The sequence below is a fragment of the Condylura cristata genome, unplaced genomic scaffold, assembly GCF_000260355.1.
Source record: "Condylura cristata isolate star-nosed mole 26May11 unplaced genomic scaffold, ConCri1.0 scaffold00001, whole genome shotgun sequence".
Classification (NCBI taxonomy): domain Eukaryota; kingdom Metazoa; phylum Chordata; class Mammalia; order Eulipotyphla; family Talpidae; genus Condylura; species Condylura cristata.
Window position 1 is genome coordinate 85,865,009 of NW_004567102.1, and position 20,204 is coordinate 85,885,212.

Here is a 20,204-nt window from a genome sequence, read left to right on the forward strand (position 1 = left end):
GCCCGCCCTGGCCCGTCATCCTGCTGCTCATCTGTTCTGTTTTTGCAAATCCAGGAAAAGTGGGCGACTGGCATCTCCTTGCCTTGTTAGCATAGTTCTCGCTCAGAACGCTCTTCCGTGAGTCTTCGTTGTAGCCGCTTGCTCCCTGGGCATGTTTTCCCCATCATGCCTCCCGTACAAGTATTGGGTATTCTAGAGAATAATCTAACAGGTAGGCGTGCAGGTGAGGTCAGATGCCGACAGCAGATGGGAAATAAGTTACAGTGCTAGAGAAATGTCATGAAGTGAAGTTCACGTGTTATTGTATAATAGAATTTACAGACTGGTGGGAACTTTCAAATGGAGATTGGCTGACTGGTGGTTTTCCCTGACCAGAGTAGGCCATTCACACAGCCTTACGTGTCAGCGCACTGTGGGTGTTCGCGGAGCAGGGTATTGGCCTTACTTCCAGTGCCTGCTTATTTCCGGAAGTGGCAGGCTCACTGGGATGTGCTGTGGGTGTCGGCGATGGTGGGGCGGTCTGGCCTCGCAGGGCGCTGTAGAAACGGCCCTTGGCCGTTGGGAGGTAGCGTCCAGGCGCAGTGTGTTGTGGGCTTTCAGTTTGTGAGGCTAGGTCCGGTAGGAAGTTTCAGTGAATAAATTTTGTGACTTTGCTCTTAGAAAAGTATCTGGGGACCCTCGCTAGGGGGCTCCCTCAGTTTGTCCACCATAACCTTGATCTGGAACGCACTCTTCAGTGGTGTGTTCTTTGAAAATGTTATTAAAAGTAATATATCCAGAATTGGTGCTTCGAAAGAAGAGAAGAAAGTGTTCAGTGCCAGGTGCTTGAGTTCTGGTCTCAGCTCTGTTTCTATCTCTGATCTCTTTGGGTCACAATTTCCTCACCTGCCAAATAGCAGAGCAAAACCTGGTAATCACTAAACTCTGACTCTGAGGAGCTCACATAGGTATATAAAGAATCCCAGAATCTATGGGAAACTATCAGAGGTAATTACATCAACCATAAACAAAAATGAAAGGCTAAACGCTCGTTTACAATAGCATAAAAATATCAGTAATCTAGGAATAAACTCAGGAGAATGCACCAAAGAGTGCAAAGTAAACTTTCCCGACCACCGACCCGTGTTGCGGATCACACACAGAGCGTGAGAAGGGCCAGCTGACTCTGGGAAAGGAACAAAGTAGGAGGAGGCTCCCCGGGAGGTCCAGCCTGGCTCTGAGCTGCACTCCAGAGGCTGGTGCTGAGGTAAGGGGCGGCCAGACTGACACTCGGCCTCTGATGGACACGTGCCCGCACGGCGGCGAAGGACAGTCACCGGGTGGCACGGAGCGGGGCTGAGCTGTGGCCACCCCTCCCACAGTATGCTGTTGACTCTGGTATTGGGTTGGGTTTCTAAAACATCACCTTACCTGTTCAAGACACACAATGAAGTATTTACAGGTGAAGTGACACTACACCTGAGATTTCCGTTAAGATAAGCAAGAGAAGAAAAGGGGGGTGGAGGACAGCAGATAAACACGATTGGCAAAGTGTCGTGACTGGTGGAGCTGTGGGCAGTGGCGGGTGGGGGATGCCGGGAGCCACGTGCTCTTCTCAGCCTGGGGGCGTTCCCGGGAGTGGTGAGCGGGCACATTTCGTGGGCACCTGCGTGCATGTGTGCTGTGCGGTAGTGCTGGTAATGAATAGCTCGTACTGTTAGTTCCTGTTACAGTTCATAAAAGTTTGTACCTTTTTTAGAAAACAGCCTAAACATTTGAGGCGCTCTGTCAACCGCTCCGCTGCAGCGTGTCTCGGTGGGCCCCCGAGGGGCGCGTGAGCAACGCTTCGGCGCCCGAGGCAGTGCTGGGCCCCCTGAGACCTGCGGCTCCCTGGAAGTGAGATCGCGTGCTGTTGCCAGCGCCGTGGCGGGTGCGGGGCAACAGCTTGATGCTGCTCGGGGGTGCTAACGTTCCGTTCCTTCGCAGGAATGGAAAACCGGCAAGCGGAAGGCCGAGAAGGACGAGCTGGTGGGCGTGATGGTGTTTTCTACCATGGAGCCAGAGGCGCCTGACCTGGACTTAATAGAAATGTAAGCGCTTCGGCTGGACTGTCCACAAGCCCTGGCCGCTCCGGCGCTACCGGTTGGCCACTGTGACCTCAGAGACAGCGTCTCCTGAGAGTGGGGGGTGTTGGTTGAACGACAGCGTCTTTCTGCCAAACACAAGCCTGGGCCCAATTCCTGAAGTCAGTGATGCAAGCTTGGCGCAGAGTGGGGAGCGGCTTCCCCAAGGGTGCGGAGCGGCAGCGGGCGCCACCAGCTGGACGTGCCCCAGCGCACCCTCTGGCCAACCCACGCCCCGTCTGCAGGGGACGTCACCTGGAGCGGCCAGCTTGAAGGCAGCGTCCCTGACCTGCATGTTGGCCTTTCTAGGCCTTTGGTTTTTTAATGTAGATTGGCTGAAAACTTGGTGTCTTTCCTTTCCTATATAAGGACTAAGAATTTTTTGAAGAAGGGTTTTTCATAACAAAATAATTATTTCCATGTTCTCAAAACTATAGATAAGAATAAAGCCCCGCTTCCGCCCAGCTCCCCAGGAGCCACCAGCGTTTGCCCTGACTTACAGGCGTCCCAGCCCTGCGCCCCTCGCGAAGAAAAACTGCCCATTTTAATGCCAATGACCTCACAGTTCTGTATTACAACATAATCCGACTTTTGCGTTTGAACAGAATATTGCGTGGTTTTCGCAGGTCAGGGGTCGCCTCCCCACACCTGCCCCTGGGGGTTCGGGCTCCTCTCAGCCTTAGGGTGCTCCTTGGGGCAGCATCAGGCCCTGCTGCTCTGCTGTGGATTCTGTGGAATTTCTCTAACCGTATTCAGGAAGTGATGACTCGACTTGCTTTAGAATAAATTTTGTTAAAATTCATAACGCAAGGGAAGCGGAGTCAGAATATCAACAGGCGTTAAATAGCTGCTGAAAGGCCCGTTTTAGAGACCGGTCAGTCAGAGGCAGAGCCCGGGTGCGCGCACCTCTGCGCCGAGCGCCAGCCCTTAGGGGGCAGTCGCGTGGACTTGGCGTCTGTGCTTTGGCCCCCAGAGAGCAGAAGTGTGACGCCGTGGGCAAGTTCACCAGGGCCATGGACGACGGCGTGAAGGAGCTGCTCACCGTGGGGCAGGAGCACTGGAAGCGCTGCACTGGCCGTAAGCATCCTCCTCCGGGCCTGGGGCGGGGCGCGGGGAGGGCGCGGGGCGCAGAGGCCAGAGCCCTCTGAGGAGCCTCACGCTCAGCCCACCAGGCGGCGCGGGAACCTGCCCCAGCAGCCCGGGCACCGCACCCCGCGGCTTGGGCCTGTGGCCGCCGCACCCTTGGCTGTGGGAGCTCGCCGCCCTGTGATGTTGCTCTTTCTTCTGCGCCCACGCGGTGAGAAGTGCGCGGACCAAAATCCTGATCGTCAGGGAAACGGTGTGGCCGTAGCAGGCAACGCATGAGACAGGCCCCCCGGGGCGTCCCGCTGAAGGCCGTGGCTTCCCCTCTAGGCCCAGGCCCGGCGCGGGTGCCCTGCCGCCGTCCCTCTGGCCACTGCCGTCCCGCTGAGCTGCGTCCCCCGTGCTCGCCAGGACTGCGCAGCTCTGTTGTCCGGGGTAGGAACGGTTCAGGGCCCAGCTGTGAGACTTGGGCCACCACCTGGGGCCTGGCCCTTGCTCAGGAACCCGGAACCACTAGGGTGGCCCTGAGAGGTCACTTAGCTGGCCTTGTTGTAGACGGGCAAGCCAGAATCCTGCCCCTTTGGACCTGTGAAGCCTACTGCCACGTTTGCTCCGCCAGTTCACCTTCGGTACAGGTTTTGGCCACAGTCGTTGCCACATAGGAAAGGTAGCAGGGAAGCAGCGTCCCTGCACTCGGAAGCGTCGGCGCCACCAGAGTTTGGCCAGACGACCCTCCCCGAGCAAGTCATTTGTCTTCCTGATGCACAAGACGGAGCTGGGGGCCATGTGGGTGTCTGGGTGCGTGGGGTCGGGGTGTGTGGAGGTCAGAGGTCCTGGAGGGCCAGTGGCGTGTGGAGGGGCTCCCTCGCTGCACTGCCTGGCGGTGTCATCTGGAGGACGAGTGGGCGGTGGCCCTGCTGCTCTGTCATCGTGTTCACCATGAGTTGAGAGGTCAATTAACAAAAAAAATTTTTTTAAGATGTATTTATTCATGCATACAGATCGGGGGTACAGGCCGGAGTTCCAGGGGCAGTGAGAGGATTTACCCGAGACAGTGGGAGCAGAACAGGCAGATCTACTAAGGCACACTGTTGAGGGGAGCAGCGGGCGGGTCAGGAGAGGTCTGCCGTGCCCTGTGGGTCACTCCCTGGCCGGGGATCGAACTCATGCTGAAGCTGTTGCAGCTATCTGCCTAGTGCTGCACTTTAACCTGTTGTGCCACGAGGGAGGGCCTAAAGAATTAGTTTTTTAAGACTAATCATTTCATTTAAAGGTACAGACTATTTTGAATCCCTTCAAACCTCTCTCCTTCTAAAACTGACCACTGTAGAACCCCAGGGAACCCTGTTGCCTCCCATTGTATTTGCTCAGGGATCAGTCACAGCGTCTTTCTTTCTCTCCAGCGTTGCCCAAGGAGTATCAGAAGATCGGGAAGGCCTTGCAGAGCCTGGCGACCGTGTTCAGCTCCAGTGGGTATCAAGGTAGGTGGTGGGGGTCCCTCGTGCCTCCGGTGCCAGGTGCAAGCCAGCGCCCGCCTCGGGCCTGCAACCCTGGGCCTGCCCTGAGTGCCTGGCCTCGGGCTGGATGGACTGCACTGCTCCCGCGGGCCCCTGCTCACGCTGCCGCTCCTGACGACGCTGCAGGCTCAGGACGCCGGCTTCAGCCCTCTGCCCCGCGCACAGCGCTGTGTTTAATACAGCGGACAGCTGTCTTAGCTGTCTTGACAGATCGCACTCTGCCTGGCTTCCAGCTCTGCTGAACTCCAGTCAGGTCTTCCTGTTCCAAGGGCAGGTTTCATCAAGGTCAATTGCAGGAAAAACTATTCAACTGAGTCACCAATTTATTCACTTACTGTCGTGCTGCTTCTCTGTTGAGGAGTCATTCACAGCGGTGTCTGACCGGGGGCGGGGTTCACAGCTCCTCGGATGTGTGAGCGCACCGCACCCCCACCAAGGCGCGTAGCCCCCACCGTGGCCCCCGCCCTTCTCTGAGCTCCAGGCGCCCCGCCCCTCTGCTGGCCTCAGTTTGCAGTCAGAGGTCTGGGGCTCTCTGGTTCAGCTTTGCCTGTCCGCTGTGCTGCTCTGTTCCACGTGAGTGACACCCCCAGAGCAACTCCCAGTTCTCAGCGTCAGTCTCTGCTTGTGCTGCCGGCTCCCTGCGTGTCTGCGCTGACACCAGTGGTGGGGACACGTTCGCCGTTTCCCTTCACGTCCTGGGTTATTCTGGCTTAGTTGGCCTATGGGGCAGGTGGGCAGTGAAAGCATCTGCCAGGAAGTGGCGCCTATTAGGTGTAAATATGTCCTGTCACTTAGGAGGTGACCGAACTTTCACACTGTGTTTATCCTGGTGCCCAGGGGTGGGCCTTTGGGTGGGAATGTCTACTTTCAGGAAGAAGAAGTTAGCAGATGCCTCTGTCTGGCCCACAGGAGGCCGAGGGAAGCACCGGGCCGAGGGAGGGTGCTGGCGCCTCGGTTTGGGCAGAGCTCTGGCAGCACCCCCATCTCTATGGTTCCGAAGTGTCCAGACAACAAGAGCATTTGTTCTGGGGATACAGGAAAGACAGCTGCTTGGGCATGATGCCCTCCTTAGAGCCAAAACTCACCGGATCCCCGCCTCCCGCCAGCCTCTCCTGAGAGAGTGCCGAGTGCCAGCTCTGCAGGAGGGCTCTGGCGGGCCTTGCCCCCTCACGCCAGCTCCAGCACCCTGGAGCAGCCCAGTGGCGCCTGCTTCCCCGGCAGGGCCTGTGCCACCCCCCCGTGCCCGCGTCAGCTGCCTCAGGTAGACGGCCGCCCCTTTCCGAATCTGCTTGATTTGGACTCTACATTCCTACAGTGACTTAAGGAAAGTGTGACTTTATTTTATGTGACATTTTCTTATGCTGATGGGAGCAGCAGTTCTTGGCAGTCACCCACGTCCTAGCTGGAAGCAGAACTCCTCCAGATGACATTTTTAAGCCTAGCAATTATCCTTCCAGAAATTTCAGTTTGTTTCTAGGTGATAATGTAGGTACCCAGATTCATGGCCTCTCATCACGTGGAGCCACATAGAGAGCTAGACGCTGGAGTTTGAAAGTAATAGTTCACTTGTTCCGGTGGTGCTAGAAGAGCTAGGAGTGTCCCTTACTGTCAGTGACCGTGATGTTAATAGAGGGTATGGGTAACTGACCTCCTTCCCCCCAAATCTAGAAAATGGAGCAGAGACAGTTGGCAGTCTGGATAATGCTTCCTAAAGTTCTTTTAAGACTTCATACTGTAAATAAATCTTCCCTTTTGTTCTATTACTCATTCTTTTTAAAATACAGTAAAAAACATATACCTTCAAAATGATCAGGTTTTCCACAAAAGACCTTGAATAGCCAAAACAGAACAAAAATAGAAGTGCTGTGCCCCAACTTCAAACTATTACTAAGCTAATATAACTAAAGCACTATGGTATTAGAATAAAAATAGGCACACAGATCAGTGGAACAGAACCGAAACCCCGGAAACACCATACATACGTGGGCAGCTAGTTTGTGAGAGAGGGATCCAGAGTATGGGGTGGAGAGAGGAAAACTTCTCCAGAAACAGTGCCGGGAACACCGACAGCCACACGGCAGGAGCGGAGCCGGAGCACTCCTCACAGTCCGCCTCAAGTCACTCCAGACGTAGAGACCTGAAGCCACAGAGCACGTAGAAGACGACAGGTTTACAAGCCTTTTCCCGTTGGACTTGGGGAGCTTCCCCAAAAAATAAAAACAGACCCATAACCCCACTTCTGGGTGTTTACTGGAGGAATGTGAAGATACTAATTCAGAAAGACGTGTCCAGCCCTGTGTTCTTCGTAGCACTGCTCGCAGTCACACACACACAGAAGCAGCCCAAGGCCCAGGGACAGAGAAGAGGGCTGAGGTGCAGTCTGTGTATGCGTGGAATACTCCACGGTTACAAAAAGGCCAAGCTCGATCTATTGTGACAGCGTGGCTAGACCCTGAGATTGCCATAAGCAAACTCAGTCAGGAGGAGGACAGCATGATTTCACACATTTTTGGAATACAAAGAAAAACTGATCTCTGGCCACAGAATAGTGGTTACCAGAGGAGAAGGAGGGGAGAGAACTGGTGCAGGACCCCTGGCTGGTGCCACTGGTGATGGACTCTGGGCAGTGGGCATGGCGAGAAAGGGTAATTTTGGAACCTGTCCTGTGTTGGGAACTAATGTTACCTAAATTAAAAACAAAATTCAGTCCTCTGCAGTAGTTTATATATATAATTTTAGTCTGAAGTGCAAGAATAAAGAAGAGGTAATGACAGAAGAAAGAGGAATGAAAAATGCAGGTGTCAGTAGGGACAAGCCACTCCCCCCCCCCACCGTGCAGAGACACCCCAAATCCGTGCCTGTCTCCAGGCGCCCCTTCGGCCCTCAGCAGCACGGTTGGGCCTGACGTCCTTCATAGCTTCTGTGCTCGCAGTCATCTGTCAGCACGTTGGCAAATACATTGCATGCTGCAAAAATGTACTTGTCCAGGTGTGAAAAGGACTCAGTCTGTATTTCGTTTCGAAGATTATTCTGCTCAACAAAAAACCTTGACGTAAAGAACCACTTAGTGCCCAGCAGCCACCTTCAGGAAGCGAAGGTCAGCGTGAGAGCCATGTCCTGTCCCCGCCAGGTGTGCTGGTGTCTGTCTGGGCCAGGCGGCTCTGCGCGCCCACGGGCCATGCGGTGGTGGGGACCCGGACCAGTTTGCCGGGCTTTTCAGAGCCAGATGGCCATGGAAATCATGCAGGCACTAGACGTTTGTCAGGGCTTGTCTGTGAGGAAGCAAGACTTCTGATTACATCTTGCTTTGTAAATTTGAATCTGGAACCGTGAGTGCTTGAGATAAACAGATTTTTTTTAAATCCCTGAAAAGCAAAATAACACCAATAACTTGATACTTAATATGAAGACATACTCACATAAAAAGAAATTATACTGCCATTAAAAAAAAAAATACTGATTTTGGCTAATCCCCTAAGAGCAGATACCGAAGGTCAAAGAACTGCAGAAAATGTTTCAGAAAGCATAAAATTAGCAATGTAATAAATAGTATTGTTATTAGTAAGTAAGTATGGGATATGTTGCCCTTGTTAATGACTAAGGTTTTTTAAATAAAAGAGACAACTCGGGCCTCCCACGGGGAACACAGGGCCAAGTTGAAGCCCTGGGGAGCTGTCAGCCGCCACTGCAGCACGGGTTGGATCCTCATATCACCATACCTCAGGCCTATACCCCAGGCCTTTGTAAATAAAATAAATATTTTTGAAAGAATTAAGAGATAACTCTAAAAACCAGCCTTAAAATTCATTCAGAAAAACCCTATGGTCCTAAGTTTGAATTGGAAATGCTTATGTGCGCTCATCATGTATCTTCCTTTTCTGAAACTCACATTCAGCCTTGCTCTGTTCATTGAAAAGGCCTAGAGCCAATTATCCAATTCTTATCAAGAAGCTGATTAATTCACTAGCATCACCCACAAACATGGTGATTTCTAAGCAGCTTGTTGCACCCACGCCAGCCAAATCATGCATAACTAAAGAACAAGTTGAAGCGCCTTCTGCTGGCCAGTGAAGAAAAGATTTCAGCATTTGTGGTAATAATAATTGCTGCGGAACAAAGTATATCAATGATGTTTAAATCTAGACTTACAAATGATACTTTTTTATAAAGATTTATGCATTCAGAACTGGGGTACAGGCCAGAGGTGCAGGGGGTGAGAGGCTTCACCAGAGACAGAGTGGGGAGCAGAACAGGCCGACTGACAAAGTACACTGCTGAGGGGAGAAGTGGGCGGGTCAGCAGAGGTCTGCCGCGCCCTGTGGGTCACCTCCCTGGCCGGGGATCAAACTCATGCTGAAGATGTTGCGGCCAGCTTCGCAGTGCTGCGCTTTAACCCATTGTGCCACCAGGGAGGGCCTCAAATGATATGTTTTTAAAAGTTGAACTCTGTGACATTTTACAGGGGTGGAGTGGGGTATGGGATCGAAAACAGTGGGGGGAGGGAAATGCACTGGACTGTGGTGATGGCACACGGGTGATTTGGTGATGGGAAACCCAAGGGGATTGCAAATGAGATGGGAAAATGCACAAAATGATATAAAAATAAAAGTTTTTTTTTTAAATAAAAAGTGAAAAAATGTTGAACTCTGTACCTTTGGAAGATGGTAGAGAACAACCGTTATTGTGGAAACTATAAGGAAAAAATTATCAAGTCTCTAATGTGCTTCTCCTATTCCAGCTATAGCACAAAGTAACTAAAAAGTGGATAAAGGCGAGCTTTTCTTTACAGAAATATTTCAGCTGAAAAAGGAAAGCTAGAGGCAGAGTAGAATAGCTCCTTTTGGCAAATCCACTCTAAAATAAAGGGTATCAGTGGTGGCATGCAAAATAGAAGTAGCTGGAAGCTGTGTCCTGTGGATAAGATCAGGCCTCTAGGCGTAAGGACTGGGGAGGGCTGCGGCCCCACCTCACGGCCCCACCTCACGCTGCATCAGCCAAGCCCAGAGGCAGGGTGCAGGTACCCCTGCACGGAGGTCGCGTTGGCCTTACTTCACAGTCCTCGTCTGTTTGGCTAAATTTATGTCACATGACCAGGGGAAGGGGGAGCTGCTGTGAGCTCTTCGTTGTGAACCAAAGTGATGGGTAAATGGGGTTCATGTTACTATCTCTCCTGTTTAAAGTTTGAAATTTTTCTATTTGGCAAATGCAGAATACACGGAACCTTCATGCACTGATATAACTGTAATGACTTGCAGGTGAAACAGAGCTCAACGATGCCATCACGGAAGCAGGAAAGACCTACGAAGAAATAGCCAGTCTCGTGGCCGAGCAGGTACTAAGAGACCACACAGTCTGAAAAGCTTTATGCCATCTGACCTAAGTGTCATGAAAGCTGACCTAAGGCAGACCTCCGAAAGGGCTACTCTCCGTCTGCCCCAGGGATGGCTCCCAACTGCGTTTGGCAACGTCGCTTCTTAGGTTAAATTAAAGTGAGGATGGTTGGTCCTCAGGGAATCTAAATTTGTACCTTCCAGCGTCGGGGGTTGGGGTCTGTTCTTGGTCACCAGAGCCTCTGTGCTCAGAAAAGGGCCACGTCGGCCCCTTTGGACCATCAGCCCTGCGGAGCCAGGCTCTGAGTCTGTCCATGACAGGGTCAGTAGGGCCCGCTGTGAGGGACCCAGGCGCACTGCTGCTGTCCCCCGCCAGGCGGGGGCCTTGTGGATATCCTCGGGGACGCGCTCCCAACCCTCCACAGAGAGATGAGTTCATTAAGTAAGGGTCGTAACTTTCTGCACAGACCAGTCCAGGGCCCTCGCTGGTGGCACAGAGGGGTTAAGTCTCAGCACTGTGAAGCTGGCCACGGCTGCTGCAGCTTGAGTTCAGTCCCCAGCCAGGGAGGGACCCACATGGCACAGCACACCTCTCCTGTCTCCCCGCTGCTTCCCGTAAGCAATGTAGTTCAGTCCATCTGCCTGTTCTGCTCCCCACTCTGCCTCTTGTGAATCCTCTCATGCCCCACATCTCCAGCCTGTACCCCAGCTCTTGCATGCATAAATAAGTACATCTTAAAAGCCTCCCCAGATGACAGGGGTGTGTGCCGGCCACAGACCATGTGGCCCCGACCACTCTCCTGGCACTTGTGATGAAAAGTTTTGAGTATTCACACTGTAACATCGTTGTTATAAATTTTAATTCATCAAAATGGAACATTTTTAAGTTTCCACATTAAATAATTAATGAAGTTTTTTTTTGAGGAGCTAAAAAAGGCCTATAAATTTATTTTTTATAATATAATAGTTTACTTTTACATCATTTTGTACTTTTTTTTTTATCTCAATTGTAATCCCGTGGGTTTCCCATCACCGAGTCACCCGTGTGCCATCACCATAGTCCTGTGCACTTCCCTCCCCCACACCCCCGTTTTTTATCCCATTCCCCACTCCACCCCCACAAAATGCCTCTGGTATATGGCTGTTCATTATTCTTCTTATTTTCTCACCTGGTCCATTATACTCCTGCTGTGAGCGAAACCATCCAGTATTTTTCCTTTTCTTTCTGGCTTATCTCACTAAGCATGATCTTCTCCAGCTCCATCCATGTTACTGCAAAAGATATGTGTTTCTTTTTTTTGGTTGCTGAGTAATATTCCATTGTATATATGTACCACATCTTTTTAATCCAGTCATCTACTTTTGGGCATTTGGGCTGCTTCCATGTTTTTCTAATTGTAAATAAAGCAGCAATAAACATGGGGGTGCAGGTATCTTTTTCAATCAGTGTTTTTGTGTCTTTTGGGTAGATCCCTAGGAGTGGGATTGCTGGATCCTATGGAAGCTCCATGTTTAGCAGTTTGAGGAACCTCCAAACAGTTTTCCATAGTGGTTGTACTAGTTTGCATTCCCACCAGCAGTGCAGGAGAGTTCCTTTTTCTCCACATCCTCGCCAACATTTGTTGTTGCCAGTTGTTTGAAGATGTGCCATTCTCACTGGGGTGAGGTGGTATCTCATTGTGGTTTTAATTTGCATCTCCCTTATTATGAGTGATGGTGAACATTTTTTCATATGCTTGTTGGCCATCTGCATTTCCTCTTTGGAGAAGTGTCTTTTTAGCTCTTCTGCCCATTTTTTGATGGGGTTGTTTACTTTATTTTTGTTGCGTTTCATCAGTTCTCCGTATATTTTTGTGATCAGTCCTTTATCACTGGTTTTGTGCGAGAAAATTTTTTTCCCAATTAACGGGCTGTTTGTTTTTTGTAAAGTCTCTTTTGCTCTTTTACAGAAGCTCTTTAACTTGATGTAGTCCCATCTATTTATCCTTGCCTTCACTATCGTTGTGTTGGGTGCTCTGTCTTTAAAGATGTTGCTGAAGTGTATATCCTGTAGTGTTTGGCCCAACTTTGCTTCCAGATATTTTATGGTTTCCATTGTTATGTCTAGGTCTTTAATCCACTTCGAGTTGATTTTTGTGAGTAGAGTGAGGTAGTGATCTAGTTTCATTTTTTTGCCTGTAGCTTCCCAGTTTTCCAAGCACTATTTGCTGAACAAACTTCGTGTTCCATTGTATTTTCTTTGCTCCTTTGTCAAAAATTAGGTGTCCATAAACTTGTGGGTTTATATCTTGTAGGTTTTCTCTTGTGGGTTTTCTATTCGAATCCATTATTCTGTATATCTATTCTTGTTCCATGCAGTTTTGATTATTATGGCTTTGTAGTATAGCTTAAAGTATAGGATTGTAATGCATCCATTTTGTTTTTTCTTAGACATGAGGGTTTTGGCTATTCGAGGTATTTTGTTGTTCCCTATGAATCTCATCAATATTTTTTCTGTTTCTTTGAGGAATGTCATTGAGATTTTTATTGGGGTGGCATTAAATAAACATATTGCTTTTGGCAGGCTGGCCATTTTGATGTTGTTAATTCTCCCAATCTATGAGCAGGGGATGTCTTTCCATTTCATGGTGTCTTCTTGTATTTCTTTTAACAGTGTTTTGTAATTTTTTTTGTAGAGGTCTTTTAACTCTTTTGTTAGGTTGACTCCCAGGTATTTGATTCTTTTTGTTTTAATTGAAAAGGGGATTATTTTTTTCTGCTTCTTCTGTTTGGTTGTTTGTGTATAGGAAAGCCTCTGACTTTTGTGTGTTGATTTTATATCCTGCTACCTTGCTAAACTGGTTGATGGCTTTGATTAGTTCCTCTGTGGAGTTTTTAGGGTTTTCCATGTAAATTAACATATCGCCTGCAAATAAGGATAGTTTTACTTCTTCTTCTTTCCCTATTTGGATTCCTTGTATGCCTTTTTCTTGCTCTGGCTAGAACGTCCAATGTTATATTGAAGAGCAGTGGTAATAGTGGACATCTTTGTCTTGTTCCTGATCTCAAAGGAAAGGCTTTCAGCTTTTCTCCGTTGAGGATAATACTGGCTGTGGGTTTATCATATATGGCTTTTCATGACATTTTAATGATGATTTTATATTTTCTGCTAAAATGGAAACATTACTTTGTAACCTCATTTGCTTCTATGCAGAGTCTCACTGGCTCCTCCCCTGCAGGGTGTCTCAGGCCACCCCACAGCGGCCAGCTCACCTGTGGACCTAAACGCTATCTGATGTTTTGTCACTTTCCTCTTGTTTTCTTCTTTGTTTTCTAATGCTTATGACTGAGAGTCTTGGGCATTATTTTCTTGTAGGAAAATTAGGCTGAGCACTTAACACTGATCCCTTTAACCTGGTGTACACCACAGATAGCACGGTTTCATTTTCTGTGGTTGCCAGACTAACAGCCTTGTCTCCTTGCAGCCCAGAAAGGACCTGCACTTCCTCATGGAGTGCAATCACGAGTACAAAGGCTTCCTCGGCTGCTTCCCCGACATCATCGGCACCCACAAGGTACGGAGCCCGGGCGGGTGGCCTTGCTGGCGTCCCCGCCAGGGGCGTCTGTGGGAAATCAGCGGGAGCCGAGCTCCCGGACGCATCAGGCCACATGGCTGGTGTCTGTGTCTTAGGGCTACTTTGCGAGAGCTAGAAACACGGAAAATACCCTCATGCCTGTGATTAGAGCCTGTGTCAGGCGGAGTAGTGAGTGATGGTGACTAAAGTCCAGTGCTGGTCAGTGAGGCCCGTGAGCTGCTTGGGCAAGTCCTCGGGTCCTTCCAGACAAGAAGAACTAAGGCGCTCCACCCTGAGCCTGCGGTGTAGCTTCCAAATTAAAGGGAAAATCGTCAGTTTTGTTTGTATTAATGAAAACTAATTTCCATCATACAGACTTTTTTATCAAAAATTGGCTAGTTAAGTTTTGATGCTAGTTAAATTTTCTCATTTAAAATCTACCCATTACCCCCAGAACCGTGGGTACTTTGCTAGGGTGGTGCGCTTGGGCCTTATGGGGAGCATCTCCCACGGGACATCTGGGCACCCCCTCCTGACTGGGACCCCTCCTGGCGGCAGATTCTGTGGAACTGTCGCAGAGGGTGGCTCTGTGCACCTGCAGGTGACATCCCAAAAAGCAGGCACTGCCTCCACCCACCCCTGCCAGAGTCCCTCAGGCCTTTTCCAGCCTTAGCGCTCGTGAGTACGTTAGGGGTGAGCAGGCAGCTCTCTGGAAAGGCGAGTTCCTTTCCTTCAGCCGCCTACCCAGAACCCGACTCGCGGGAGAGCAGCGCTTAGACATCGCATCACGGGGAAAGGTGTGACTGGAGGTGGTAGGTGCCGACAGGACGCACTGCAGCCACCACCCCAGCAGGCGTGTGCACGTAGTGATGTCTCTGCACACTGTCAATAGAGGGTCACATCACCGTCACGTGCACCTTAAGATAATGCCGTGTGATGTCAGCTTACCTCGGGAAAACTGGGGGGACGTGAGATTACTAAAATTAAAATCTCAGTTTTAATAAGTCCTCAGCACTGTGGTCAGCTTGTAGGGATTTTTGCCAGCAGGCAGTTCTCGCTGGAGCCTCATTTACCGTGAGGGTGGAGGTTTCCGCTCCAGCAGCTCCAGGCCCTGAGGGCTGTGGCAGGGCGGGAGTGGGCGCACCCGGGGCCTGCTCAGCCACCTCTTCTCCGTGGGAGCTCAAAACCCAGTCAGTGCTTCTCAGGAGGTGCCAGTGGGACGCGTGGCCTCCCATCACTCCGGGGCACAGACCCCTGTTCTGGCGGAGGAGCGGGGGCTGGGCTGCCCAGCCGAGTTTCTGCCGTGGCTGCTCGCCCGCGGGAGTGGTCCGTGATATTTTGGAGCCCGGGCGCCACTGGCCACGAGTCTGTGGTTCGAAACGGGGCATCTGGCCTACTCCCCGCTCCCGCGGCTGAGAGGAAGCCGCGCTTCCGTGTGGCCTCTTCCTGTTTGGCAGCAGGCAGCGACGGAATGCGCTGGCACTGCCGAGTTTAAATTGTGCCTAAAGCCTTGGCTTGGCTTGGCTAACCCTGTCACGACTCATGCTTCACAGGGAGCGATAGAAAAGGTGAAAGAAAGCGATAAGCTGGTGGCGGCTAGTAAGATCACCCCCCAGGACAAGCAGAACATGGTGAAGCGCGTGGGCACCATGTCGTATGCTCTGCAAGGTGAGACGGGCGCGTGAGGAGCTGTGGGGTGTCTGTCCCTGAAGAGGGGGGTGGCCTCGATTTTCCTTGCTGGAGAGTAAGCCAGATGTGACCAGAAGTCAAGTAAGTCAGAGCTGACGGCACATCCCACACAAGCCGCTGGCTGGGCCAGTGCTGACGGAAGCTGCCCCCTCGCCGGCTCTCCACACGCCCGTGAGACCATGTGGCAGCCCGGCCACCCCGCCACGCACGGCCATCCAGCAGCCCTTTGCTCGTGGCCCGTGCGCCTTGTTCTGCCGGTGTGTGTGGGGGGGGGGGGCGCGGGTCTCCAGTGGGAAGGGGCAGCAGTTCTGGGGCCTGTGCCTGAGGGAGTGAGAGGTGGGTGTCTGATCCTGAGAGAAGCGCCTTGGGTGTGAGGGCCTTGGAAGCCAAGCAGGAGGCTTGACGTGGGTGTGAGGAGGCCAGTAAGGGTCTGTGGAGGGACAGCCGTGCCCAGGTCCTGGCAGGGCAGCGGATGGGTGGGGCAGAGGGCTGGCGGGAGCTGCAGAGGCTGGCCTCCAGGAGAGAAGGCAGGAGGCGGCTTTCCCAGGCAGGTCAGGAGCCACGACTATCTCTGGAGCTTAACGTAACACTCACCAGTGAGCGCTGCCTGGGCAGAGGCCCGCAGCAGCCTTCTAGGCCTGGGGTGTGAGAAGAGGCAGCTGGAGGGGAAGGGGGCGCTGGTAAGAAGACCGCCACCTGGGAAGAGGTAGCTCTGTCACGCGGCTCGAGCCACCTTTGTGGTTGTGCAGGCCGGTCCCGCACACCAGCCCTCAGAGAACACAACTGAGGCCCTTTCCTGCTGGTGTTGGGCCTCAAGGAGCTTCATGCATTTCCTGGAAAGTGGTCTCCAGCCTCTGGTGATTTGCCTGGAGCCAGCCCCGGGGCTGCTGAGGCCCCCATGGTGAGGGCAGGGTGCAGGCAGGCAGGGCCGGACTGACGTGCCGTTTGCTTGCAGCGGAGATGAATCACTTCCACAGTAACCGGATCTACGACTACAACAGCGTCATCCGCCTCTACCTGGAGCAGCAGGTGCAGTTCTACGAGACGGTGAGTCAGGTGGAGTATTCGAGGTCACTCTCCATCACCAGAAATTCACCTGACCATAGCCAGAGGAGGGAAAACACTGAGCAGGGTTGACGTCTTTGGATGGCACCTGTGTTTGCTTTCGCTTGCTTTTGAGGAAAGGTCTTGGATATGGCTTTGAGGCCCCAGAAGGCCGTACTGTGTGGTTCTGCCCCTCCCCCAGCTCCCTGCCCCGGGGGACACTGGTGAATGGGGTGAGGTCACCCCACCGCCCAAGCCGCTCAGCTGGAGCTGGCGCCTGGCACCGCTCAGCACCCGGGCCTGTGTGGGGAGTCAGGCTTTGCAGGGCGGGGGGCAGGGGACTGTCAAGAGGTGGGGCGAGGGTGTCTGTGGGCCTGAAACGCGGTGCCCAGTGAGGCACCAGGTTTATATGAGCATGTTGGGGGGCCTGGCAGTAGGCAGAGCCCGCATCCCAGGGCCAGCGCCGAGGGTGCCATGGGGCACGGTCCTGCCACCACCACCACCACCACCCCCGACCCACCACCCCCCCCGCAACCCACCACCCCCCGCGACCCACCCCACCCCAGCCCGGCAGTGCGGCAAGCCCGGACTCGCGCCGTGGGTAGGCCCAGGCTGGGTGCTCCTTCCCCACGGAGGAGCCTGGGAAGCGATGACGGGCTCGATGCCTGTGGAGCACGGGGTGAGGAGGAGCTGGCTCCCCGTGGGGTGCCGCCTCACCGTGGCTGCCTCAGCGGGTAACCTTGTTCCGCCTGACAGAATATTCTAGGGCAGCACATGGGATTCTGATGCTGTTGACTTGTTAAATGACTCAGCCCAAGTGAGGTGATTTGGGGTGCAAAGTCCAGCATGAAGTCGCTGTCTCGTTAGATGCAAGTGTTATGGGAAAGTGGCCGCTCAGTTGCTGAAATGGGAGCATCTGACACATCTGAACACCTCGTGCCAGGGCCCGGGGTGACACGCCGTCCATGCCTCCAAGAGCAGGGGCCGTGGGGGAGCGCGGCCCATGGGGTTCCCTTTCTGGAAGGGTGCAGGAGCCCACACCCCGAGGGCAGGGGCTCTCAGCGAGGGTGAGGCCATGCCCGCGCCTCCCTGGGGTGGGGCAGCTGCAGGCCCCTGCAGGCGGCCCACATGGGCAGCCCTGGCGGTGGCTGCCGGGCAGGGCCAGGCTGGACGGTGAGCCCGGGAGAGTGGGGTAGGGAGCCAGCAGTAATGGGCCTCCCACAGTCGCCAGAGGGTGGGCTCAAACCCATCTGCTTTCTCCACAGATTGCCGAGAAGCTGAGGCAGGCCCTCGGCCGCTTCCCGGTCATGTAGACCCGCCCAGAGCACGGAGAGAGCTCCCAAGTGCCTCTTTCTGACTCGGGCCGTGTGGCTCAGTTTTTTACCCCTCTACAAGCAAAATGAAACAGGAAAGGAAACCAAAAAGAGCTGCAAAAAACCCCCTCCTAACCCGCCCAGGCCCCGGATCTGGGGCACGCTCAGCTCGTTCTGGTGGCCAGTGCTAAGCCGGTGGAAACCACCTCTATTTTTGAAAAGTACTCGTCAGAATTTTGAATGGAGTAATAGGGGTTTCCCCGCTGATATTTTACATACAATTATAATTTATAATTTACCCACTTCTTCCGGTTCTTACCCAATGTCAGGTAATTACTAATTGCTTTCTTAAAGATATGACATATGCCAGAATAAAGAGTATATATGTCCATATATTTTTATAACTCTTGTTCCTCTGGGCTCCTGCCTGTGCAGGAGCACCTGCCTTCTCCCTGCCACATGGAGGGCCAGGGCACCTGTTTCTGCTGCCTTCTGTCCCTGGCAGCCGGGGAGTGTCCTCGCCTGCACTCGCTCCTGCAGGGGGGTTGGGGGGGTGCGGGGGGCGGCCTGGGGATGGAGAAGGCCTATTCTAGGGGCTCACGCCCCTCTCCCGGCCGCTCACCCTCCAGTCAGGCTGAAATGCTGCCAGGAGCAGAGTTTCCCACTGGGCCGCACTCAGCAGGCCTGAGAGAATATTCTAGACTGGCGGGCCCGCTGCGGCCGACTGAGAAACACGGCAAGAGAGCCCCGACGGCCTGGGCTGGTGAGGGCGGCACCCCAGCACCCCAGTGCTTGTAAGGGGCGCCCCCCCTCTGCCAGCATCTTCCGCTCCGGGCCCAGGTGGCTGAGCAGACCGCCAGCGAGCTCTTCAGCTTACGCAGAGGCCGCCGCGCTCCCTCGCAGCCGGTGCCCCTCCCGGCCGCTGCTCCCCGGCGCCGGGTCGCCCCACGGTTGCCTTAGACATGAGCTCTCATGCTCCGTCCTTCCGACCGATGATGGTATCATGGACAGTGGAAGAGCCGGCCAGCGTGACGTGAAACCAAAAATAAACAGAAGAGGAAATCAAGTGAGCATGAGCATGGGAATTTCCTGTTCTTCAGTATCACGGGTTTTTGTTAATGTTTATAAGTAATTTTCCCTACTTGATTTTTCTTTTATAAAATCTCATAGAACGCCGTTTATGATACAGCCATTTAATATATGTACAAATTGTAAAGAATATGTATAAAATGTTTTACACAAATGTAAGAGCATGTAGAAGCCAACATATAAATAAATTGTTTAAAAAAAAACTGTACAGTAAATTCACAAAACACTTTTTCAAAATGCTCTTCGGTGTTTTTGTGTGATTTGGGGGGGGGGGGTGGAGCGTGAGGGAACCCGGGCACCGGGTGCAGGAGGTGATTCCCCCACCCCCAGTCTGGTTCTCTGGGCTAGACAGACAAGTGGGTATCAGGCAGTAGGAGACAAGACCTAAATTCAGCATGTGTGGGAAGGGTTTACATGCTTGTAAATTCTGAGTGATGGAGCAGCCGGAGTATTTACCATGCGCACAGGGAACATGGTTCGGGGGGGGGGTTTGGTAGGGCAGACCGGAAGGGGCGGCCACACCCTTCCCGAGAGAGGGTTCACAGGTACACCCATACCTGGGGGGACCCTCGCACTGCATCCTTCAGGCAGTAAGTAAAGACTCTTCAGGTAGGCAAAGGGCAGGAGCTGAGAATCTTGATCTCTCCAGTTAGGGAAGGGGCAGACCGGGGCAGGACAGAAGCGTCTCGGCCTCAAGAGATTTCATTGTTCTTAGTTCAAAAATACACTTCTTGCCAAATGGGGTGTCTGGAGATCAGTTCTGAAACTCTTGGGGTGTCTTATTTGGCAACCTCTCCACGAACACATCACAGCACAGGTTATGGGCATGTTTCATGGCACAAAAAAAGCCACGTACTCCTGAGAGTCAAGCAGGCCCATCTTCCACAGGAAGCCACGGAGGCGGGGACTCCCACGCAGGTCGGTGGCCAAGCGCAGGACCTGGGGGCGGCCTTGCCTTCCACTGCGCTCCCTCCCTGGGGTGCAGGGGCGGAGTCTCACACTGCAAGCTGTCCACACCACCACAGCCCGAGTTCGGTCCCCGCCAGGGAGTGACCCCAGGGCGCAGCAGACCCTTCCTGTCTCCCCGCTGCTCCCCTCAGCAGTGGGTTTCAGTAGATCTGCCTGGTCGGCTCCTGTCTCTGGTGAATCCTCTCACCCCCTCCCCCCAGCCTCTGGCCTGTACCCCTGCTCTTACATTCACAAATAGATAAACCTTAAAGGACAGAAAGGACACAGGCCAGTGTGTCCCTACGATGTGAGCACAGGGGAGACCTGTTCTGCTCTTGAGCAGGGAACACTGGGTGGGGTGGGCCTCCCGCCTTGCCCGCCCGCTGCCGGCCTCCCCCTGCTCACCCCATCTGCTTACCCAGGTCTGGTGCTGGGGGGGGGAGGGGTGGCAGGCAGACCTCCTTATTGGTCTCTTTGTAGAATAAACAAGGTCAAAACTACAGTGTCTGGGAATACCTCAGTGCTCACAACGTCA

At 52.9% G+C, this 20,204-nt stretch overlaps 1 protein-coding gene across 2 annotated transcripts in view; it reads left to right on the top strand.

Moving 5' to 3' along the window:
* SNX9 (sorting nexin 9) overlaps positions 1-18,935 on the top strand; it is a 44,887-nt gene extending 25,952 nt beyond the window's left edge. For both annotated transcript variants that reach the window (XM_012723479.1, XM_012723482.1), the window contains 8 exons: positions 1,966-2,069; positions 3,076-3,179; positions 4,589-4,666; positions 9,958-10,034; positions 13,497-13,586; positions 15,140-15,254; positions 16,231-16,322; positions 17,585-18,935. In XM_012723479.1, the coding sequence (XP_012578933.1) occupies positions 1,966-2,069; positions 3,076-3,179; positions 4,589-4,666; positions 9,958-10,034; positions 13,497-13,586; positions 15,140-15,254; positions 16,231-16,322; positions 17,585-17,632 (708 nt within the window). In that variant the 3' untranslated portion in view covers positions 17,633-18,935. The remainder of the gene's footprint in view (positions 1-1,965; positions 2,070-3,075; positions 3,180-4,588; positions 4,667-9,957; positions 10,035-13,496; positions 13,587-15,139; positions 15,255-16,230; positions 16,323-17,584) is intronic.
* Positions 18,936-20,204: the final 1,269 nt, after the last annotated feature.